The following is a 22,967-nucleotide window of genomic DNA, read 5'->3' on the forward strand; positions in this document are numbered from 1 at the left end:
GCCAAGCGTGGGGCCGGCCCTCAGCCTAACCAACCGTGCCGCGAGGTTTACCCCGCCCTACCCCCTCCTTCGGAACTCAAGGATTACTCATAGCTTGCGGCTTCCTTGCGCTCGCCAACGCGCAACCTTCGGAGAGCGCAGCGGTCAATGTGAGTGATACTAGTTACAGGTTGGCTCGAAGTGCATGTGCAGACAACCTACAACTATTTTGTTTGTAAGTTGGGGTTGTGTGCTTCTTTTTGATGATTGAAGGGGAACGCAGCCTTTATGGGGCAGAGGATTGTCGTGTAACCAAAACCTGCAAATCATATGTAGCCCCTATGTATAGAGCTCTGTCAACTCTATATGCTCGTAGCAAATATAGCGGCGAAGGAGTCAAACTCCAGGTACCATTGCCAACGCTGGACAGGTTCTTCCTAAGCGACGCCTCGAGATGTCTTTGTAAAACACTCAACATTCTAGGAGACGAGCCACTATTTCGCAATATTTCTGAAACTATTACTTGGCTTGCCAGCGACGCGTCCTACGACCTTGTGACAAGCTTTGCCCCGCGGCCTTCAATCTGAACTCTTCTGTGACCAAATATAGCTGCACATAGGCATCTGAGCGCCGAGGCGCAGTCCAGCAGGACTTGTCAGCTTCGAGGCGCAATGGGACGCGCGCTCCCGTTAGCTATCGTGCCCTTGTAGGGACCTCCAGGGGCCGCTCAGCGGCCCAGGAGGACCATGGGGCTATTCGACTGCATATGCGGGCCGCGCGGTGGGGCGAATGGTGTTCTGCCACTCGAGCCTTCCACGCCTCCGGGCTTGGACTCTTCCGGCAGGGAGCTGCTAGGCCATGACCATATCAGTGGTGGGAAGCAGCCGCTGGCGGAGCGGAAGCAGCAGCTCGGCGATTCCCCTGCTATCGGACCAGGCCTGCTCTCCAGCACGGAAACCAGCCTCTCGCCAGCTTCTGGACACGCTGGAGGGTCATATCCTCACAGCAGGTCTCGCCAGCGGAGGCAGAGTATGGAGGCAACGGAAGCTCTGAACACCACGTTGGAAATGGCCCGGCAGCGGCGATTGTCTAGCAACTGCTACGAGCAGACCTCCACGTCGGGGCAGTCTCAAAAAGGCTTCATGAACTGGGGTTGGCTCAAGGGCTCAGGGAAGCAGTCGAAGCGCCTGGTGCCTGGTAACCAGGTCGCTGCGGAGCCGGTGCCTTCGAACCGCTTGCGAGCGGCCGGCCGCGATGGCTCCATCAACACTGCAGAGCTGTAAGTTTAGCTTTGTAGGCGCAGGAGAAATTTTGTGCGCACCTTCGAGCCGCGGGCCCGTTAACGCTGTGTTTCGCCTTTTGCCCGCAGGTTGCAACGCCGCGGCTTCCCTGTGCACTACGCCAAGGACATCCACAAATCAGTTTCAACGTCCACGACGAAGCCGATCGCGGTGCTGGGCTTGGAGCCCTCTAGCGACGGAGGGGGCGAGGGGGGAGGCGTGGCGATGGAGGCAAAACCGTCCGCGGACGGCTCGCCGGACTCGTTGTCCCGTCGAAACCACAACAAGCTGTTCCCTCTCTACGTCAACGGCGTGGCGAAGTCTTATTTCAAGATTAGCGCCAGCCGGGACTATGCTCAGGTGCTGCGACGTCTCCTTCGGAGGGACCCGCTGCTCACGTTCGCGCTGCAGAAGGCCATCCGGAATCTCTCGATGGGCGACTGCAAGCCGGTCAGCCACGTCACTTCGGACCCCACGGGCGCGTCCGCGTCGCTCTACGGGCTGCGCATTACGCCCTGCGTTTGGTCGGACACCAATGGGCACAAGCTGCCGGCGCTATTGCTGGAGCACAACGTTCCCTATGACGCCTCCGACGTGATGCCGCGCCTGCTGCGCGACTACGCGGTGCTGTCGCACGTCCCCTCCATCCTCACGCTCATCGACTTCAACGGACACGTCTTGTATCAGAACGCCGCAAGCATAGACTACTGTGGCGACCTCACCAGTCACAACGTGGAGACGGGCGACGGGATGCTGGGCGTGCTCTTCCAGTATGAGCCGCAGATGCTGCAAGAAATGTTGCAGGAGGTCAACGAGGGCAACTACTGGCAGCAGGTTGTCCGGGTGCCATCGTCGCTGAAGCGGCACATGATATTCGAGACGGAGAGCAGCTGGGGTCACGGCAGTCGCGGCCATGACCGGAAGAAGCTCAACGTCGCGGTGTCTAAACGCTTCATCCAGGATGCGCTTGAACCGGAGTTCCAGCTGGAGAGCTTTACGACGCAGAACGCGCGTAGCCAGCGGAATAACGCGAGGACTGGGCGGGCGGCGTTCCAGCAGCAGCCCAGCTTGATGCGGCAAGAGAGCGCGCGGCACCCGCAGCGGCAGGACACGCGCGACAGCGGCGTGGCCATTGCTGGGCCTGCAGCACTACCGGTGGGGCGGATGGCTAGCATTACGGGGGCGGCACCGCGGCTGGGCAGTCACACGCTCGGGCCGGGGGCGTCGCACGTGGTGTTCAACCTGCCCAACCAGTTGGAGGACGGGCACAGCAGCAACCACATCACGCACGGCGGCTCGTTCTCCACGGGCATCAGCAAAGCCAGTGCGCCCACGCAGCATTCGCACCTGACGAATCAGGGGCAGAACCGGCGCTTCATGACGCTAATGCAGTCGGCGGCGGAGCGGCAGCAGCAGCCCAGTTTCACCGGCTCGATGAACAGCTTCCACACGGAGGGTGAGAAGCCGGACTCGCGGCAGGGCGGGCCGGTGCAGGAGGAGTGCTGGCACGACATCTCGGCCATCCCCCTTTTGGACCCGGTGCTGGACAAGCAGGTGCGGACGGCTGCGTTCGCCTGCTGGGGGTGGGGTGGGGCGGTGGCGGGAAGTGGACTACCCCCGGGCTCGGGGCGGCCGTCACGGCATAGGGGTGTGTAGGGCCCAGGGCCGGAAACCGGGTTGGCAAAGGAGGACGGGCTGGGGGACGGGCCGGAGATTTGGGGCCCGAGAAGGGGGTAGGTCGTCATGCGGGACGACCGATGCGCGCGCGACCTACCCACGATTGCACTTCACACGGCTTGCTTGTATCCCTGCCTTGCAGGTGATCCTTTTGCTCCAAACGAACGTCACTGCGCGCGTGGAGCTGGAGAACCGCCTGGCGGATCTGACGGACGCACAGCTTGGTATGCTTGAGCAGCTGTTCCCACGGCACGTGATTGAGTACATGCTCTCTCACAAGCACGGCTACAATTCGCGGAATCTGACGCACTTGGCCAACCACCACGACGATGTTATCGTGCTGTTCACGGACGGTGAGGCACTGCCGGGCGCAATGGTTGCTTCTATGTTCGTGTTGATTGGCGCGTGCAACTATGGGAGCGTGGGCGCAGCCACATGCTTTGTTCGCGTGGCTAACGTTATGCAAACCTTTGTTTTGCAGTGGTGGGCTTTACGTCGATGAGCAAGGAGGTGGAGCCCAGCGAGGTACGTTCTGTCCTCAAAGCGGAAGTCTGGGCAGTTGCCTTGCGTTGGAAGCATAGTGCCGGTGTTGCGGACGACTGTATGTACTGTGGGGGCGAGTGCAGGGATGGGGGCCCAGCGCTGCTGGGCCCCTGTGCTACTACGCGTTGTGGCGTGCCTTGATGCTGCTGACGAGTATCCCCGTAACCCGCCGCAGGTGATGCACTTCCTCAACGAGCTGTACACCATTTTCGACGACCTCGTGGACCTGCACGACCTGTACAAACTGGACACCGTGGGCGACTGCTACATCGTGGTGGCGGGCCTCACCATGCAGGACGACGACGGCTTCACGTGCACGGTGCAGGGCGACAACGAGCAGCGGCTGCAGCACGCGCAGGTCATGATGGACTTTGCAAAAGCCATCCTGCGCGAGTCGAAGCAGGTGAGGGCAGGCGGTGCAACGGTGCAAGGGCGGATGGTGGTTGGACCGGCGGTGGGTGCACGACGTCTGGCGTGTGCGTGCGGGTTGGTATTGACATGTGTACAGTGTAGCGTGCAGACGCGTAACTTCCGGTTGTTGTTATGCTTCCACAGGTGCTCATGCCGCACAATCACGCGCCGGTGCAAATCCGCATCGGCATCCACACGGGCAGCTTGGCGAGCGGGCTGGTCGGGCCGAAAATGCCCAAATTCACGCTGTTTGGTGAGTAACCGCAGCACCAAACAGCGGGCTGCGTGAGCTCTGCATGTTGTTGCTGCTGCACGGCGCAAGGTGCTCGAGCGCCTGGCGGCGAATCTCTTCCTTTTTGTGCCCGCTGTTCGACTTCTTGCCTGCTAACCTTATGCATTCCCACCAACTGCCAATGCACAGGCGACACCATGAACACGGCTTCCCGCATGGAGAGCACGTGCAAGCCAGGCTGCGTGCAGGTCTCGGAGCTGTTTGCGCAGCTGCTGCCGCTGGAGGACTGGGAGGACACGGGCGGTGTGGAGGTGAAAGGGAAGGGCCACATGCAGACGTACCTGTGGACACCCAAGCCGGAGGACCTCATTCCTCTCGGCGTGGGCCCGCGGCCGGCGCTGGGCGGGCCCGAGGACGACAGCTCGCTGGACGACGTGCAGGCGCCAGCGCCCAGCGCCATCAGCAGCGCAGTCACCACCGCTCCAGACGACTCGGCGGCAGACCGGACGGAAATTGACGGCACCACGCGCTCGACAGCAGCGTCGCCTGCGCGGCCCAAATCTGGCCGCGCATCGTACGCACGGCCGAAGAGCAGCCGGCCCAAGAGCAGCCGCTATGTACGGCCAACGACCGCGCGGATGCGGGAGAGCCAGAACGGTGGTGTGCACAGCCGGCCGAGCACAGCCAGCAGCCACGGCGGGCTCACGCGGGCGCCCTCGGCGCGCTTGGGCCGCTCGCTGTCGCGGCGAAACGTCAGCTTTCGCTTCCACGGCGGGGACGAGGGGGGCGAGGGGGACGAGGCGGGCGGCGCCGGCAGTACGCCGTTCATGGCGATCCTGAACGCAATCCGCGGCAGCGGCACGGGCGAGGGCGACGAGGGCACGGACGACGAGCTGGAGGGCGTGCCGCGGCGGCAGCGGGAACCATCGATGCCGATGCGGCGGCCCAGCAATAACGTAAGCCTGAACGGTGGCGCGGGGCCGACAGGCAGCGGCTCGCTCAGTGGGCCCCAACTCTCGTTGACTGGCGGTCTGGCCAGCGGCAGCGGCGGCAGCCGACAGGGCACCCTAAGCGGCGGCCTGCAGCCGGGCAGCCGGGCTGGAACTGCCGGTGGCCCGTTGGCTAACTCATCCGGCAGCGGCGCTCTGCAAGCGACCAGCAGCGGTTTAGGTGGCGGCGGGAGCCGGGTGGGTACGGCCAGCGGCGGGCAGCCTAGCGTTGTGCAGCACGTGGACCTAGATGAGGCCATGGACGTGCTCAAACCTAGCCCCTCCAACCGGCCATCGGATTCATCCAAGCCGTTGAAGGCCGTGCGGCTGTCGCTGACGCCAGAAGCGGCGGGCGGGCCACCTCCGCGGCCATCGCAGAACGGCGCGCCTGTGCGGACCGCCAAGTAATGTGTCGCTGTCCAGCTCGATTTGCAATGGATGTGGGCATTCGTTGTTAGAGACGTAGCAGGTTGAGAGCATTGAATGCGTTGTGCAGTTTGGCTGGTGTCAGCCGGATGTCGGTGTCCGTCTGTGGGCAGGAGTTGTGGACGGCTTGCTGCGAAGCAGGCGCGCCCTGCCCTGCGAAGTGTTGCTAGGATGCATAGGCATTGGCACGGGGATCGCACCATGGCCTGCACACGCCTGTTGGCCGTTGGCACAGGTCAGTCCATGAAGTATTGTAGAGCCATAGCGGTGATGTTCTTGTGTACTGTTCCCAACTGCCGGTGGCTGTGCATACGTATGATTTGGTTGAGAAACACGGACGAGTGGTGTTTGCTTACATTGCAGGAGCGCCAGATCGTGCGCGGCAACCCTGGTGATCCTGTTCGTGTGATTATGCAGTTTTTGGCAACCGTCCGATGACGGCGTGCAGCAGAAAATGAAAAGGAAGTCCAGCTTCCGCGGGTGTGGTGTGAATGCTAGGTAGAAGGACTGAGCGGCTAGTACTAAAGCCAGGGTACAGATAGCGGAGCAGCAAACCTCTAGGCGATGATCAAGTATGAGGCACTGGATCAATGGCTGACAAAGAAGAGGATAATGGAAGGCAGTGTATAGGTAGGAGAAGAGTCTGGCATGGTGACGCATGTAGGTCAGGCAGAACAGATCAGGCAAGCTCGTGGTGATGGCAGTGAGGCATAAGTCGATACCGTATGCATGTGTCTATGTGCGCGCGAGGAAGGCTGTAACGCTTCCTCTCTTGCGATACGCGTCCATGTCTTAAGGGGCACTTGTCTTGCACCTGATACAAAGTGGACGCCTGCACTGCTGGATTGCTGCAATGCTGCCATGACACGGTACTCTTGGGACTTGCACAGCGCTACACCACATATCTCACGTCCCCGGCCGGCCTCCATACACCGGGGCTTCCTCTCACTCTGAGCCGCCCTAGCTCCACACATGACTGCCCTTCTAGCTTACGCAGACCGGCGGACAGAGTATGACAGGCACAGCGGAGGAGGAAAGGGTGGGGATGGAAGGAGCCATCACCGGCGCCGATGGGTCGCGGGTTGCGCGGCACCGGTTGCGGTGCAAGTCCTTCGGCCCGGCGCATGTACATCGTGCCACTGTAAGCCTGAGCGCATAATTTCATATTCAGATGCTGCCGCAAAGTAATAGCTAGGTTTCAGTCCACGACGCAGTTTCAAGCCCACGCACACACCCGATCGCAAATTCGTCTTCATTTGTGAAGACCGGTTTGCCAGGCGCTGCCCTAGGTCAAACACAATGGCCAAATCATTGAAGTGCGGCGTCTGCGGAGCTCTGTTGAGAAACGTTGCCGAAGCCCAGAACCATGGCGAGGTGACGGGCCACTCCTCGTTTGAGGAGACGACAGAAGTGGTAAGGGTTTGTGTTGAAGCTAGGGTTCTGTGTTTGCAGTTGGGGTAAGGTGTCTCGAAGGTTCCTGGGGCCAAACCGTAGGGCACCTGGGCCTGCGTCCAGACGTGTGCCCAGCACCTGCGGGGAATGCTCAGCAACAGCACCGGGCGGAGCCTCATTTTAGAATGTCATGCTAGGTTAAAGCTGTTTGCTGAGGGGAAGCGACAACAAGGCGGTGCCACAAGGGGGAGACACGACGCAGCCTCGATGGGGCCCAGCCTGGTGCAGCCAGGATGGGAGTTCACAGGAGTGTCGGGAATGCCAGCAAGCCGGGACGCGATCCGCACGGCCACCCGCCGAGGGACGGAGGGGATTTCTTCATACAAAACCAAAAGCCATAACGCCATTCGCGCGGCGATGCCAACAAAGAGGCATCGCTTCACATCAGTGGAGGCCACAGCAGGCTTGGTAGCGCGGGCCGCAGAGGGACCCGCAGCCCTGTTACCGGCACAGCCCCACTAGCTGTGGAGTACCGGTGCAAAACATTTGCCATTGCTACATGGCGTGCTACATGGCGTGCGACGCAAGCGCTGCTTGTGTGGTGTCTGTCTTGACGCTATGACGTCATGACCACTCGGACCTGCATATCACCCGCAGATCCGCGTGATGAAGTGCCTCACGTGCGGCAAGCCCTGCCGCACGGACGCGGAAAAAGACATGCACAAGCGGTTCACGGGGCACGCAGAGTACGCGGAACAGGTAAGCCCGTGAGGGGGGACAGGGTGGTAACGGCGGTTGAACACAGTGCGGGCAGCGTAGGAGCAGCACACGGCACGACCAACGCGCATGCCGATGCTACCATCAGGCCTAGTGTGAATCCACCTGGCTGCAATGCCGCAACGCCAAATGCCCGGCAACGCCATAACCGCTGATCCCACTTGCCCGGCAGCCGAAGCCGTCCACATCTGTTCCTACGTACCGTAGTGCGGTGGCTAACGCCCTTCGACCCTTGATCAGTTAACAACACGTTCATTCCTGACAGACGGAGGACGCGGTGATAAACACGGAGGTGGAGATGAAGGAGGCGCAGGACGCCATGGATGACGACGCCGACATCCTGAGGGCCTCGCTGGGCAAGCCGCCCAAGGCCAAGCCCAAGACAGAGGCGGGGGCGGAGGGCGGCGGCGCGGCAGGCGGCAGCGGCGAGGCGGGGACCAGCGGCTCGGAGGAGATGGTGAGGAGGGGCGGTGGCGGGGAGGAGCTCTCGGAGGTCTTGGTAGGGGAGCTGCTACTGGGGCGACAGAGGGCGACTGGGAGCAGGTACGGGTGATAACCCTAGTTAGGGCGCATGTACCGTATGAACGTCGGCTGTGGGGCGCAGTGCAGCCGCAGGGTGCGTGATGCCCAACTGCTGCGCAATGCGGTTGCGTTGTCGCGAGTGCCAGCAGCGTGGTTTGACGGGTGGAGTGTGTGCGCCGGGGTGCGCTGCAGGTTCCGGCCGAGGTGCCGGAGAATCTGCTGAAGGAGATGGAGGAGATGGGCTTCGGACGGTGAGGACTGGGCGCTATATTCCATGCTTCCCTTTATGCGTAGCACCCCGCCGCTGGCCTCTCCTTTTGCACCGCACGCCTCATGGTCCCTGCCTCGACCCACCGCGTTACGGCCGCATTCCCCCATTCGTTACGGGGCGTACTTGCGCCTGCACTCCGCCGTCGGTCTGACCTATCCATGCGCTTCCGTTGCGCCCCGCATTCCCGCATCTCCCTCCTACCTGCAACCGCCCCTGTCTCCCCACGAAAATCTGCCCTCAGCAACCGCGCCATCCGGGCCATCTGGTTCAGCAAGGCGGTGACGAGTGTGGAGGCGGCTGTGAACTGGCTGATGGACCACGACACCGACCCTGGCATTGACGAGCCGCTGCTGGTCAAGAAGGTGCGCGGGGGCACAGGTTTTTTCGGGGGGGGGGGGGGGTAGTTCATTCCAATCCCAAAGAAACAAGGCCCAGAACCAGCCACAGAGGGGCACTGCGGTATGTGGTCGGGAGGAGGAGAGACAGCAGGAGGAGAAGCAGTAGGAAAGAGAGGAAGAGCAATCGGATCATCAAGCAGGGCTATTTTCCACCTTTTCCAAGGGCGGGGCACTGCCAATGGGGCTTTGGTCCCAAGCAGTGGGCGACACCGGACATGCCGCTCTCCTTGCGGCCGCATCTTTGCAACTGCGCAGGGAGGGGGTCGCACAGCCTGCCGCAGGAGCACGCGCCCATACACGCGCACGCCCACGCACACGAACATGCAGCCGTTGCTGAATCAAATTTCCAAACCCTGCTCGGCTGCAGTCGGAAGCGGAGGGCTCGGGCCAGGACGGCGGCAGCAAGGAGCCGGTTGACCCGGTGGAGGCGAGGCGTAAGGCGGAGGAGCTAATGCGCAAGGCCCGTGAGAAGCGCGAGAAGGAGGAGAAGGAGATGGTGGGTGACACGGGGGCGCCGGCGGTGGGAGGGGGGCTGTGAACGAATTGGCGGGGCCTGCTGGGTATCCCCTGCAATTCAGGTTGGTGCTGGGACGTTGACGTTTGGTCCAGGAGTGGAGCTTGGCTGTGTTCCGCCCGCCTGTGGGATATGTTGGACGTGTATGGGGTCTTGGCAATGCCAGCGTTGCTAGCTGGCCGTGCGCGGCTGCAGCGCTCCCCTCCCCGGGCTCAACTGCACTGCTAACAAGACAGAAAGCACAGCGTTTGCTTGACTTGGGCCCGCCTTGCTGGTGTGCAGGAGCGGCTGCGCGAGCTGGAGCGCATCCGGGCGGGCAAGGAGATGCAGAAGGTGCGCGTGCATTTATCGAGTAGTAATCCCCATGACCACCGTAACTGGAACTTAGGGAGGGGCAACTGACAAGACGGACTGATGCTAGGCCTGAGAGGCTGAGCGCTTTGTGAAGTGGGATTCTGACTTATGCGGGGCGGAGGTGTGCGCTTCAGCCGTTCTCCACCTATCGTCCTGTGCCCCTATGCCACCTCCCTTCACGCTGCCTGTACAGATTCGAGAGAAGGATGATGAGCAGGCGCTGAAGCGCATTGCCGAGGTGAGCCACACAGGAGGCGCCCCAGTCACTGCCGGCCCCTCTGCATCTGCTCCACGTCGCGCCGCACCGCTAACCTATCCGTGACCTCCTTGTGACATTGTGTTTTCCGATGGCCGCCGCCGGCTAACGCAGCAACGCAAGCGGGAAAAGGAGGAGGAGGCGCGCGCACGCGAGGAGCTGCGGCGCAAGCTTGAGGAGGACCGCAAGGAGCGCCGCCGCAAGCTGGGGCTGCCGGAGGAGCTGACGGAAGAGGAGAAGGTGCGGGCGCGCGGGCGGGCGGGTCTGCGAGTTTGTGCATCAAGCCTAGTGCTTTGCATTGCAACATGGCTTACACGTGATGCATGCGCTGCGTCACAGGCTCGCGAGGCGGAGAAGCGCAAGAAGCAGGAGGAGGAGGAGGCCTCCAAAAAGGCCTTCAACTACGTCAAGCCCATCTCATGTGAGTATGCTCCGAGAGCTCTGAGCGGGGCTCCCAATAAGGGGGCTCAGGGCCGAGGCACCTGCAGGTCGCCGGCGCAGCCCGGAACAGGCCGCTTCTCAAGCCGTCTTCTGCTCGGCGCCCAGGAACGCCAACCGGTGTTACACAGCTCCCTTAGCGCCGTGTGCCTGCCACTGCAACTACAGTGCTCAGACCCTGTCGCCCGCCGCCTGCCGTCGCGTCCCTGCCACTCTTGTGTGCCTCCTCGCAGTGTTGTCCAAGATGCGCTCTCAGTTGGTGACCCTGAAGAAGGCGCACATGGCGGGTGTGGCCGGCAGCAGCGGCGAGGAGGCCTTCAAGACAGCGTGCGGTACCATGCTCAAGTGAGCGGGCGACCGGCCGGTGTTGTGCCTGTGGCAGTGTGTATGACGTCGGTGTCGGTGCTTTGTGCGCGCCGCCAGGCATGGTGTGGGTACATGCGTGCCGTCCAATGGGAAACAGCAACTGACTGCGCTGACTGGGATTGCGGCAGGGTTGCGGCCGTGCTGGTGTGCCCTGCGGCAGTGGGCGATGGGTGGGCCGCAGGGCCGCAGCGCAGCTGAGGGTGGTGCAATCGTGCCTACCGCGCTGCCTGCAATGCTCCCTAACGCCTACCGCCCACTGCCTCCCCCCTCCACACGGGCACACGCACACGCGCAGGTACCTGGGCAACATTGCCGCCAACCCCGGCGAGGACAAGTTCCGCAGCATCCGCCTCGCCAACGCCGCATTCCAGTCGCGCGTGGGCGTGCTGCCGGGAGCCATCGACTTCCTGCTCACCTGCGGCTTCGAGGTGGGTGGGGGCGTGGCACGGCTGTGATGCGGCAGTTGTTGAAACGCTGCGCTGTGTTGGTGACAGTGTGCACGTCATCCGATTCAGCCTGCGCACACAGTGTATGGGGGTAGGGGCGTGGGGTAGGGGCATGTGCGCATAACGTTGACACCCGTGCATGTCCGGCATCCCATACCACACGCTATCTCAGCATGCAGTGTCGCGTGCTTCCTTGCCGTGTAGTGCGAGCGGCAGTAAGCTCTGCGCGCGCACTGCACGCATCATTTGACGCACGATGGCCTGTGGGGCCCTTGCACCCCTCGCAGAAGACGGACGAAGCGCTGGTGATGGCGGCTGACAAGGTGAACATGGAGCTGCTGAATGGCGCCGGCGCCGCACTCAACGAAGCAATCACCAACCCCTTCTTTGGGGTGCTCTGAGTCATTAGCGGCGGCGTGCGCTACAAGCCCAGGCTGGAGGTGGCTGCGGCAGAGTCCAAGATGCGCAGTCACGGAGTGAAGTGCGTGGCGAAGAGAAACCGCACATGACTAGTTGTGGGCTGACATCACGTATGCATGGCCTGCTATCCATAGCATGGCACGGTGTGCGATTGATTGCTGTTTGGTTTGACTCCTGCTGTGCTTGTGCTTGACAGCGGGACGTGGCTGGATGCATGGCGGACCGTGCCTGTCACAAACTGACCCGGCTATGTCCGGGAGGGGAGGTAGACGCTTGCGGTCGTAGACGGGATACGTGGCGTGGGCGCAGCCCGCTTTTCCTTTGCAAGGGAAAACCATTTCGTTGTCGGGGTTGTCGGGATGTTCCATGCGCTGAGGGTATCGATGTGGGGGATCACCGACTCTCCTTATGTACCGCAGTACCAAGCCCTGCCTACTTTTGAGTGCCCAGGCCCACGCCGCGTTGGTTCGGGGACCAGGAGCTGCACATGCACGCCGCACAGCCACGCGGACAGCCCGCACATGAGGTGGCGGCGGGGGCAGCAGCTGCGGCGGCTGCGGCCCCTTGGTCAATGCGACTGACGCGATGCCTTGTGTTGTCGTGAGCGGCACCAGGTTGGAGTGCGTGGCACACCCTTCGCCTTGGGCTGTCCAAGGGACCCGGTGGTTGCAGCGATCGCCTTGAATTGCGCCGTTGTTCTGCCCGCAAGGGTAACCGTGTATCTACTGCTGACACTGCGCTTCGTGGACCCGGTCATTTGAAGCGGACATGACACCGGCCACCTTGCCGGCCACAGGCAATGAGTCACGCCAGGAGGACCGGGGAAACTGAGCCTTACATGGTTACTTTCGTGCCAACATTGCAACAGTTGTGATTGCTTACAGCGGTCAGAGGAACAAAGGAGCGTCGAAGCAGCATTCGCGATGACCGTCAAGACCGTCGTCGGGCAATCCACTTCCCGACTCGCCCGAGCTCTACCTGCGTTAGGTGTACCTGTTTGGTTTTACATATGGACTGCTGTGTGACTTTTTACTTACTATGGACTCACACAATCTACAAGGGCTCGTCGCAATAAAGCGCGAGAGTTTCGACGGCACACGCCACGCCATTGAGCACTTGAATAATATATTGATTTCGGTACCTCTATAGCAGCAATGAATCAGGGGAGTGTAAGGGCATACACCTGAAACACAGTCGGAAATGCGGGCGCTGCTCTGCTGCTTTGGCCGAAGTAGTGTTCCGGCAAATGGAAACGCTGGTTTGCCTTCTACGGAAGCAAGGCCGCTCAAGCCGGACCAAGACGTCCCAAAGGAGCTAGCCTCCGCGCAGAATTCCACTCCGCCGCGTCCGCCAGAGACTGGCACGGACGACGCAGCCGCCCAGGCACGTATATAGAGCACTTGGTCAATTATCGATGGGTACCGCAACTGTGTCTAATGGCGCTTGACTTGCACTTTTTGCGCAGGTTGCTTTGCAAGGCCTGCTTGCGCCCTGCACAGCCCTGCACGCCAGCTGGGGCACTCGGTTATTGCACCTACTACACTCAATCCATGCTTCCAGCGGTGCCGCGGCCAGGTGCGCCAGCGACGCGCGGCAGTCACTGTTATGTTCATGTGTCCCCTTTTTGCGACATGGGCGCGCACGTCAATTGCTCTCAGATAGCATAATAGAGATGGTGTATAAAATATAACGCTTGGCATCTATCGGCGCCCTATCACTACTGCAGCGTGTATGGCTTGGCGGAGATCAGCGCAGGGCAACTGGCGTTTGTGCTGGTGGCACGCGCGCCGGCCGGTGACCCGGCTTCTGGGCCACCCCCTGTGGACGTGTTACAGCGGGTACTCGACACACAGGTGGGCATAATGCGGCCCTGCAACATACACATGGTTGCAACGGTCGTACGATGTACGTGGAAAGGTCCCACACGCGGGGATGGCCAGCACGGTTACACGGTTTGGCACACGCAGAAACAGCACAGGGTATCTGTGGGGCGCCATCCTGCCCCTGCAGCGACAAGCCATACATTGTTGATAGCCGAGGCCTGCAATCTTTAACCATTCTTTTGCTGCTTACAGAAGCCCGTCGTCTTCCAGGAGCAGCTCTCGCGCGTCCTCCTCTCCAGCGGCGGCCTAAACTCCGTGGACAGCCTCGCCGACACATCACGGGTGCCATCCCAGTACGTGTCCCTCGGCACCCCCACGACATGCGCAGTTCCGCTGTTTGAGGGCATGGCAGTGGCGGGTGCGCTGGTCCTGGTGACTGAGGCGCCGCCAGCGCCCATGCCGCCCTCCACGGCGACCCACAGCCAGCCGCAGCAGGCCGCGGCGGATGGCGGCGAGGTGGCAGACAGCGGAGTTGCGGCAAGTGCCACAGGGCCGTCGCTACTTACGCAGCCGCCGCAGCCGGCCAAAAGCGGCCTGGCAGCCGTAGCCGCCCCCGCGTCCACCGCCACAACGCCGCTGGCGCCTCTGCTGACCAACACGGGGTTTTTACAGCAGCTGGGGCTGGCGGCGTCGGTGTGCGGCCTGGGCAGCGACGCGGAGCAGCTGCGGTGGACGGCGGCGGCGCTGGCGCGCGTGGCTGGTGCCAACAGCATGCACGCCCTGGTCCACGAGCTGTGCGCGACCGTGGCGTCGCACGTGCGGCGGCGCTTCTTCGTGACCGCCAGCGTGCGTGCGGCCCTTCTGCCGCACCCCGACGCCGCCGTGGGGCTGCTGTTCCACCCGCAGCAGCATGCCGGCTCGTCGCTCACCAGTCGCGACGGCCGCTACGCCGCCACTGGCTCTACACTGGAGCTCACTGCCTCCCACACCGCACCCCGCTCGGCGAGATCGAGTGTGGAGGTGCCGGGCGGACATGCGTCCTCGCCCATGGCGCAGCCGCCGGCGGGGGTGCCTGGCGGCACGGTGGCGGTGATCATTCCGGGCGCGACGGCCCCGGGCGCGAGCGCAGCTGGAGGCGGCGGCTGCGGCTCCGGCAACCGGCCGGCGCCACTGAGCAGCATGGCTTCGCGGCAGCGCCTCAACATACTCATGAACACGGGCGGCAGCAGGTGAGGCGGCGCAGAGGCGGTGCGGAGGTGCGGGATGGCGGAGTGGGTTATCCGCAACTCGAATGTTCAGCTCCTCGCGCGCGCATATAGGTTCCTCCTCCGCAACACACGCGCATCAGCACACGCCAGTCGAGTTACACTGAGTTGAGAGTTAGTTGTTCAACTATATTCTGTTGGCGCACATGAACAACCAATACGTGCTTGTCCTTGAATTCCGTAACTCTGCTGTATCCTGCAGTGAGTGTGGCACCGCCACACGCTTCTCGCGCCAGCAACAGCAACAGCAGGTGGCGCCGCAACAGCAGCCGCAGGCGCCGCAGGCGCAGCACCAAGGAGCGCTATCGCACTGCGGTATCGACGTCATCGGCCTCACCAACACCTGCTCCGCAAGGGCGCTGGTTCTGGCCTCTGACGCCAACGCCGTGACCGCCAACACCAATAACATCACAGCCCCGCCCTTTACCACAGCCCGTCTCATTGATCCAACGCTGCTGCCCACCGGCACGCTCTCAGCCGCTAACGTGACTAGCGGTGGTGGGTTTGCCATGGCCGCCTCCGCTGAGCACACGACTGGCGGCAATGCGCCTTCCGTGCCGGCGCCCATCCGTGCCATCGTGGTTCAGCTGCCGCAGAACCTGGCGCTGGAGTCGGTGCCGCCACCGAGCCTGCATGCACAGGTGCGTACTACTGTTACAATGCGGAATCTCGCATGTCGATGGTGACTGGGCCGCTGCTGGGTGCGCTGGCTTGTAATTCGTGCCGCTCGGCTCCATTAATTTCCCTGCGGTTTCGACCTACTGCGCGCAGGCCTTCCCGCTCAAGCACACCATGCTACACGCGCTGGCCGTTTCGCCCCAGCAGCAGGCGCAGCAGCAGGCGCACGAGGATCAGGACGGCGTCCTACCGCACGTGGGCTTCCGAGGCGCGTGCATCGAGGACGTGGCGCAGTACGTGCAGGTCAGTCAGCGGTGAATTCGCTGAGCGGCTTCCCGGCTTCCTAGATTGACTGTCACGTAACTGTGACTCAGGTGTGCACTTGCACTTAACAATGCTTGACTCCAAACTGTTTGGGATGCATGTCCGTCTGATTGCTTTGATTTATTCCGACCCAATTTGCAGAATGTCCACAACCCGTCGCGGGACGTCTGCCTATTGGCGGGCGGGTCTGGCACCGGCGGCCGAAGGGGCAGCAGTCTCGGCATCGTCTCTCCGCACGGGCCCGGCTCCCACTGCCCCAGTCCCTTCACAGTCCTGCCGACATCCTTGATGACCAACGCCGGCCCAAACCAGGGCGCGGCGGGTGCCAATGGGTCTGGCGGCGCCGCACAAGCCGCCGCCGCCGCTGTTGCTGCTGCCAACGCCGCAGCCGGCCTCAGCACCCTGACTGTGCCCGCGGGCGCCGGCAGCGTCACTGCCAGCAACCTCCTGTCGCTGCTGCTTGTGGGCGTGCGGCACGGGCAGGCGGTACTGGCCATGTACCTGTGCTTCAACAAGCGCCTGCCGGCCGAGCTGCTGGAGGCAGCCCGCGCCAGCTGCCAGGAGCTACTCGACCAGGTGGGCGGGGGGTAGCCATCCATGGGGTGGGCGCAGGGGTGCCGCCTGCACACGCCTTACGCCGTACCCCAGAGGCAAGCAGCAGTGCGCACAGCTCGCTAGTGACTGATGGCTTCCGTGCATCGCTCATGACGCCTGGACGTGTTGAACCCGAACCTGTCCTTGCCTCCTCGTGTGCCTCAGATATTCCTGGAGCCGGTGTGCGCCAAGCTTGACGGCTCCCTGGCGCCGGAGTTTGAGACGCTTCGCAGCACCACGCCGGGCCACTTCGCCGTGCTGCGGCCCGCCTCCACCAGCGGCATGTCCGGCCACCAGCTCCAGGGCGGCGGCGGCAGCTCGCTGAACGGCGTCACCTTGCAGCCGCCGGGGCCAGCCGGCAGCGGGGCCAGTGGGCTGCAGCACCACCTGTCCCTCAGTACGCTTGGCCTGCTGCCGCTCTCGCACAGCCCGTGCCGCCCGCACGGCCTGCAGGTCAGCGGCACCCGGCCAACCGTGCAGAGTGGGTTGCTCTGGAAGCAGGGCCAAGCACCAGGCGCTGTGGCCGCTGGAACTGGTGGCGGGTCCGGTGCCGTGGGCCTGGGCCTAGGCGGCGGCCTGCCGAGAACGCAGAGCTCCATCCCACGCTTGTATGGCGGAGCCGGCGGTGGCGGAGCTGGGGACAGCAGCAGCGGCCCAGCCGCCGCATCGCTCCAGGTGCTGAGGAGGGCAGCTGTCGCCGGCCAGCCGCAAGGACTGTCAGCAGCGGGGTCCGTCCTGACCGGAGAGGCTGGCCTGACCAGTCCGGGCGCAGGCGACGTGGCCACTGCCGCGGCGGCCGCAGCAGGGCACATGGGTTATGAGGATGCTGCGGTGCTGAGGGACCTCAACAGGACAGAAGCCAGCCCCCCTGTGATGGCGGCGACAGTCACGGCGCAAGCCGCTTCTAATGCACGGCGCGGCAGCCTTGGCGGCCCCGCAGTGATCTGCTGTTCAATCCTCAGCAACCTAGAGGCATGCACAACCACTGGCACAGGTGGCATTCAGGCGCCAACCAAAGGTGGGTCCCGCTGCAATTCTTGCGCAAGCGCTGATTATTTCCGTCTGTTCTATTTCCCATTTTCCCCACACCTCAACTATCACAAAATTACATGACTACAACGGGGATAGTTATGACTGTGGCTGACTCCCGCGCCCTGCGCCGACGGCCCTCCAAACACATGCACGCGTGCCGCACACTGTGTTCTTCAACCTCGTAGACGCCGGCCTGACACCAACAGGCGGCACACGCACCGGGCCCGTGGGCGCCCCGCAAGCCCGCTACAACAGCGGCAGCAACAACTTCCTGCAGCGTGGAATGCACGGCCCCTCGGGCTTGCTTGTGCCCCTCACAGGCGGCGAGGGCAGCGTGGGCGCCGTGGGCTTAGGCGTAGGGCCTCAGACGCTGGTTATCAATGAGGAGCTCATAAGCGCGGTGGTGGCGCCGCCGGAGGCGCAGCTGACGCTGGGTGACGGCGGAGCGGGCGGTGAGGGCGCGTTCGTTGTCACCGGCAACAGCGGACTGGAGACTGCAGGGAGTGCCTCCATTATGACCGTAAGTCCAGCCACAGCCACAGCGCGTACAGGGCTGTGTTGCCCCGAGCGCGTGAGGAGGGCGTGGCAGGCATGCGCAACTCGGGATGTTATCATGGCATGCGTGCTTGTGAGATGCCGAAGCCATACGATACGACTGCTGGTATGCATGCTGTGTGCCAAGAAAGGGATGTGCGTGGTTCTCCGCTGCGGCGCCTACAGGTGGTGGGCGTGGAGACGGGTACCAGCATGCGGCAGCAGCTGGACCTGCTGCTGACGTCCATCCACACGACAATGACTGCCGAGGTGGTGAACAATGGAGTCGCGTGAGTGCCAGCATTCCCCCTTGCGATGACCTGCGAGCTAAGAGGATACCGCACTGCTAGCACATACGACTTGCACTCGATAGCCGTCTAGCCAATGCCTCATCAAAGTTAGTGAATCGAAAGGACCTGTGTCTAAACGTGTGCAGTGCCGCGCACGCCGACGAACTGGAGCAGCTGGAGCTGGTGGAGGTGCTGGGCAAGGGCGGTGGCGGCATCGTGTACCGCGGCAGGTGCGGCATGCGATGTTGATGAACAGCCGGTCTAGCGGATTCGTGGGCTGCACTGCATAGCCCATGACCTGCACGCGCAGCACGTATCTGACCGCGCCTGTGGGCCACGTTGGTGGTGTTTGATGTCCTGATAATTTGCAGGATGGGCACCCAGGAGGTGGCGGTCAAGGTGATGGAGCTGCCGGACGTGGACGCCGGCGAGACGGCAGCCAGCGGCCAGCAGCCGCAGCAGCAGCGCAGCCCGGCGGCGTCGCCCGGTAATGCTGGTGGCAACGCGGCGGCGCTGGCTAAGGAGCAGCTGCGCGCGAGGCGGGCGCTGCTTCGCAACGCCATGGAAATGGCAGTGCAAGGTGCGTGCGTACCGTGAACAGTATGGTAGTGCTGCTGACACCAGCACAGTCCGTACACCGTGGCCCTACCAAGTCCACACCGCGAGCTGCTGCCTGACCTACGGTGCCTTGCACATGCGCCCTTGCGCTGCGCCCTTGCTTTGCAGTTCGCGTGAGCCATCCCAACGGTACGTGCAGTTTGGAAGATAGCATTCTACAGCATTGGTGGGCGCAGGGGCCTCGCTGCTGCTGTACGAATGCTCTTGGGCGCGCAGCTGTAAGAAGCCACAGGCTTACCCACCCAATCTCTTGTGTGTGTGTCCTGCTGACGTGTGCAGTCCTCCAAGTGTACGCCACCCACTCCAACGTGCTGGTGGAGCAGCGCCTGCGCCCCGACGGCTCCGCCTACGGCTGCCTGGTGTGCACTGGCCAGGGCTCAGCAGCGGACCCGCCCTCAGCCAACCTCCTAGGTGAGACCCAGCTGCAGCCTAGCTAGCAGATACAATGCTGCCGCGCTGTCGACGTGCATGCAACCGCCGCAAAGCAGCACTCCCGGTCAGGGGTTGCCCGCTGTACAGCTCAGCCGGTGCGGTGGGCTGAGCTGTCTTCCGCTGTTGCCCGGGCCCATGCGGCCCTCATTGCCTCGCAGGGCCCGCGGGTCCCACACACTGCGCCATCGTCACCGAGCTGGCGGACGGCGGCTCGCTGGCGGCCCTGCTCACGGCGCGCCTGTTCCCGCGGGTGGTGGTGGCGCGCGGCGGGCCGGTGCAGCCGGACCGCCACCCGTTTACACTGGACCTACGCGTGAGAGCGCATGACGGGTGCTGCTGCATGCCACTGTGTGTCGCCCGAGCGCCCGGTGCCGGGTTCCTGTGCCCTAAGGTTGAATTGCGGTACCTGGGCTCTTGGCTTGGGTTGGCAGCTGACCTAGACGCCTGCGCGCCATGCCGATTGTGTGTGGTGATTACTGCAGGGCGTGTACATGGTGTTGCTGGACGTGGCGCTGGCGCTGAGGCACCTGCACTCCATGAACCTGGTGCACAGAGGTGGGGGCGCAAGTGTTTATTGATGCAGTCGCCGGTTAGGTCACACAGTGGGGTTCCCCATGTTATTCTACAAGCACGCGTGAACTCTCCCACCTGTCCCCTCACCGAGCAGACCTGAAGCCCGCCAACCTGCTGCTCAAGTCCAATCTGCGTGACTACCGAGGCTTTACAGTAAAGCTGGCGGACTTCGGGTTCGTGCTGCACCTTTCCGAGGTAAGCTTGCGTGCCTTGCGCTGCGCTTACGTGTCCGTGTGCCTGTAGTACGGTAGCTGGTGGGGCAACAGCGCATTCGTCATCGATTTCTAGTCGCGCCGCATGTACCCGGCGATGTATCCTTCGTCCGCGCACCCGCAGGTTGCAGAGGACGGCACACGTTACGTGATGGTTGACCAGGCGTGCGGCACGTGAGTGCATTGTTCAGTGCTTCGGAGTGCACTCCAATCTAGTAACTTCGGTCTACACTCCCGTCATTAACTAGCCGTGGGAGCGCCATACCAATTGTACTGACCTCGCAGGCTGGCGCAAGATGCGCAGACCGCACACACCTGTCGGGCCATTCTCCTGGTTATTGATGATTCATTCAAGTACTTTGCACCGCTGTGGTTTGCGTTCTGCGCAGGGTAACCCACATGGCACCAGAGCTGCTTCCAGGAAGTAAGCAACACGGGATGTGTTGGCGGAGGCGGTTGCGGGAGCCCAGCTTTCCTTGAACCATCTTGGACACAGCCTTTGTACTGCTGGATGTCCTTCACGCAATCTGCTGCCCCTTTCTGCGTGTGCAGAGGCCCGAGTTGAGGCGAGCGCAGACGTGTACAGCTTTGGTGAGCATCAATTCGGCCTTACTGGTTTGATCGCAATGGCACGCCGGACTGCTTGTCGCAGCTCCCCTGTCCAGTCGGATCTTCATGCCATGCCTCAAAGACATAACCCCGGTGCTTGCAATTCCTTATGAGTTATGACTTGTGCTCCTACCATAACTCAACCGGGTGCAGGCATCTTGTGCTGGGAGCTGGTGGCAGGCGGCATCCGACCCTTCCCGCACCTTCACCCCGACCTCATTCCCCGCCACATCTACAAGGGCGCGCGCCCGACCTTCTCCGACTCGATCCCCTTCACCTACCGCGGATTGGCGCAGGCCTGCTGGGCCGCAGACCCATCGGTAGGCACTCTTTCATAGCGGGTACCCCTGCCCCCGTGTCCTTGGCTCGAGTGGGCGCCTGTCTTTGATGCTCTGCCAACGTGCGCTGCTAGGCATTTTGCCATTCATGAGCAGTGGCAGCGATGTTGTGCATGTATGTGGCACCGTGTTCGCGCTGATGGATGGCGACTTTCATAAATCTCCTCTCGCTCATTTGTGCTGTGGCGTTCGTGGCTATTGCAGAGGCGGCCCAAGGCTTCAGACCTGGTTGCATTCATCACAAACCAGCTGCAAGAGCTGGAGAACTCAGGCTACTGATGTGGTGGAGGCGCTGTGGTCCAGGCAGCTTTCCGGTTGCGCGTATGTGCAACGCGGGCGCAGCCGGCACAGACGTTCTTAGGCGGCCGCTGTTGCCAGCAGGGCGTGCCGCAACCTGATGCAGTGACGAAGCATGTGTTGGGCTCTGGATACCGGTTGGGCTTTGGATACCGGGTGGGCTCTGGAAATCGACCAGTGTGTGCATCACCGCAAGTGATGCATGGGACCCCTGGCGGGCTAGTGGGTTCATTGCATGCGATGGTTTGGGTATACTGAATGAGCCTTTCCAGCACATAATGTGTTTGCCGGCTCCTGGCAAGTGTCTGCCAGTTGCAAACGTCACTGCTACATAACAGTACGAATAAACGACCGAATGCTAGGCAGGAAGGGGCCCTATCGTGGGGCCCTGTGCTTTTACACCCGCCGGACGTTGGCCCTGGGCTTGCGGGACTTCGATGACATCATCGCAACTCAAGTGAGTACGGCTGTATAGGGCGCGTCTGGGCGCTGGAGGTCATTGGCAAGATCGGATTAATTGCTACATTGTCACGTAAACCCGTCCTTCAAATCGGGAGGTCGAACATTGAACATACTTGCGCAAATGGGAGAAGCCAGAGATGCAACCCGTCCTTCAAGTCGGGAGGTCGAACATTGAACATACTTGCGCAAATGGGTCAGCCGTGTGGAGCTAGGAGCTGTGTCCGCGCGCAAGTGGTGAGCGGCGGTGTGCCTGCATGACTGCGCGCCCCCTGCTGCAACGATGTACCCTTCCGTGTCACGCTAGAAGTGTGACCGGCATGCGTATGGGATGCATCGTGTATGCGCTGGCAAGAGTCGCCGGTATGCGCCAGGCAAATGCTTGCGTTTGTGATGTCATGCGTGCCAGTGATTCAGTTGAATACCTGATTCAAGCTGGACCGCTCTCATAATAAGTGCGCGCTCCTCACTAAACTAATAAATTATTGTCACGCGTTTTGGCTGCTGATTCCTTGAATGGACAGGACATGAGCATTTAGGACTTGAAGGGGACATGCCATCAACTGTTATGTTGGTCAAGGGGGCGGTAGTTGCTTGTGCAGCAACAACTGGGAAATAAAGCAGGGAGTAATAAGGTCCGTTGTGTTGAACCGCACCGCAAAGCACCGCACCGCAAAGCACCGCGCGTGATAGGCGCTTAACAGGAAGGTGCAGCAGTACAGGTATAATGTTGGACAAGACCTGTGGCATTTTTTGTGTTATTTGTGCACCAAGAGCTTGGGCACTTCGTTCTGATTCATCTGATTACCATGCAGCAGAGTGGGCTGACCTTAGTATCCTGCTGGATAATAGGCAACCGTGCACCTGACTGGGTCATTGTTGAGGACGCATCCTGCGTGGCCCATATGACCGTATCTATTATGTCCACCCATGCAGAGAATGTCCACAAATCGTGAGTTTTACATCGTTTGACAGAGGTGATGGTACATTTGCGGAGAATGCCGGGGGAGGAAAAAGAAGGCGAAGTGATGTATGGATGCGAACTTACAAGATGGGACAGTCCGATCGCAAGGGCACGCCGCAACCCTGGTAAGCGGGACCATCTCGGGCTTCATTGTCATGCTGATGAAGCACCCAACACCACATCAGCCAATAGTAAGCTGTCCATGGACGCACGAAGTCGCTTCTCGCTCCGACTGCTTTTGACCCGCCGCCTATTGGCGATCAACAGGCCATTTTAAGTACCATGTGATGACAC

The 22,967-nt window shown here is 62.0% G+C and overlaps 3 protein-coding genes across 3 annotated transcripts; all 3 read left to right on the plus strand.

Annotated features, from left to right (window-relative positions):
• The first annotated feature begins 113 nt into the window (after nucleotides 1-113).
• On the plus strand, nucleotides 114-6,495 carry CHLRE_01g030500v5 (uncharacterized protein). The gene is made up of 7 exons (XM_043058630.1): nucleotides 114-1,258; nucleotides 1,349-2,813; nucleotides 3,079-3,289; nucleotides 3,418-3,461; nucleotides 3,655-3,882; nucleotides 4,035-4,143; nucleotides 4,312-6,495. The coding sequence occupies exons 1-7, from the start codon at nucleotides 726-728 to the stop codon at nucleotides 5,517-5,519; spliced, it is 3,798 nt and encodes a 1,265-aa protein (XP_042928544.1). The 5' UTR covers nucleotides 114-725; the 3' UTR covers nucleotides 5,520-6,495.
• A 208-nt stretch (nucleotides 6,496-6,703) lies between these two features.
• On the plus strand, nucleotides 6,704-12,425 carry CHLRE_01g030550v5 (uncharacterized protein). The gene is made up of 13 exons (XM_001689532.2): nucleotides 6,704-6,950; nucleotides 7,587-7,688; nucleotides 7,972-8,163; nucleotides 8,421-8,479; nucleotides 8,741-8,861; nucleotides 9,265-9,393; nucleotides 9,694-9,744; nucleotides 9,959-10,003; nucleotides 10,136-10,261; nucleotides 10,361-10,442; nucleotides 10,693-10,804; nucleotides 11,121-11,253; nucleotides 11,559-12,425. The coding sequence occupies exons 1-13, from the start codon at nucleotides 6,837-6,839 to the stop codon at nucleotides 11,670-11,672; spliced, it is 1,380 nt and encodes a 459-aa protein (XP_001689584.2). The 5' UTR covers nucleotides 6,704-6,836; the 3' UTR covers nucleotides 11,673-12,425.
• Nucleotides 12,426-12,563: 138 nt separating this feature from the next.
• On the plus strand, nucleotides 12,564-22,964 carry CHLRE_01g030600v5 (uncharacterized protein). Its single transcript, XM_001689533.2, has 22 exons — nucleotides 12,564-13,074; nucleotides 13,157-13,266; nucleotides 13,418-13,544; nucleotides 13,767-14,743; nucleotides 14,982-15,420; nucleotides 15,551-15,700; nucleotides 15,863-16,297; nucleotides 16,481-17,333; nucleotides 17,533-17,867; nucleotides 18,068-18,171; nucleotides 18,318-18,401; nucleotides 18,543-18,751; nucleotides 18,898-18,918; nucleotides 19,069-19,200; nucleotides 19,380-19,534; nucleotides 19,704-19,776; nucleotides 19,889-19,989; nucleotides 20,131-20,180; nucleotides 20,396-20,430; nucleotides 20,559-20,597; nucleotides 20,769-20,935; nucleotides 21,158-22,964. Exons 1-22 carry the CDS (start codon nucleotides 12,892-12,894, stop codon nucleotides 21,230-21,232), a joined length of 4,854 nt encoding a protein of 1,617 aa, XP_001689585.2. The 5' UTR covers nucleotides 12,564-12,891; the 3' UTR covers nucleotides 21,233-22,964.
• Nucleotides 22,965-22,967: the final 3 nt, after the last annotated feature.

This window comes from Chlamydomonas reinhardtii, chromosome 1 (assembly GCF_000002595.2).
Source record: "Chlamydomonas reinhardtii strain CC-503 cw92 mt+ chromosome 1, whole genome shotgun sequence".
NCBI classification, from domain to species: domain Eukaryota; kingdom Viridiplantae; phylum Chlorophyta; class Chlorophyceae; order Chlamydomonadales; family Chlamydomonadaceae; genus Chlamydomonas; species Chlamydomonas reinhardtii.

Excerpts from the sequence above, each read along its gene's own strand:
- CHLRE_01g030500v5 (XM_043058630.1), top strand. The coding sequence starts at position 726 with ATGGGGCTATTCGACTGCATATGCGGGCCGCGCGGTGGGGCGAATGGT. Across the intron at positions 3,883-4,034 it reads TCCTGCGCGAGTCGAAGCAG|GTGCTCATGCCGCACAATCA; the intron begins GTGAGGGCAGGC and ends ATGCTTCCACAG. Across the intron at positions 4,144-4,311 it reads GCCCAAATTCACGCTGTTTG|GCGACACCATGAACACGGCT; the intron begins GTGAGTAACCGC and ends GCCAATGCACAG.
- CHLRE_01g030550v5 (XM_001689532.2), top strand. The coding sequence starts at position 6,837 with ATGGCCAAATCATTGAAGTGCGGCGTCTGCGGAGCTCTGTTGAGAAAC. Across the intron at positions 9,745-9,958 it reads CGGGCAAGGAGATGCAGAAG|ATTCGAGAGAAGGATGATGA; the intron begins GTGCGCGTGCAT and ends CTGCCTGTACAG. Across the intron at positions 10,262-10,360 it reads AGCTGACGGAAGAGGAGAAG|GCTCGCGAGGCGGAGAAGCG; the intron begins GTGCGGGCGCGC and ends GCTGCGTCACAG.
- CHLRE_01g030600v5 (XM_001689533.2), top strand. The coding sequence starts at position 12,892 with ATGCGGGCGCTGCTCTGCTGCTTTGGCCGAAGTAGTGTTCCGGCAAAT. Across the intron at positions 19,201-19,379 it reads GCCCTCAGCCAACCTCCTAG|GGCCCGCGGGTCCCACACAC; the intron begins GTGAGACCCAGC and ends ATTGCCTCGCAG. Across the intron at positions 19,777-19,888 it reads CATGAACCTGGTGCACAGAG|ACCTGAAGCCCGCCAACCTG; the intron begins GTGGGGGCGCAA and ends CTCACCGAGCAG.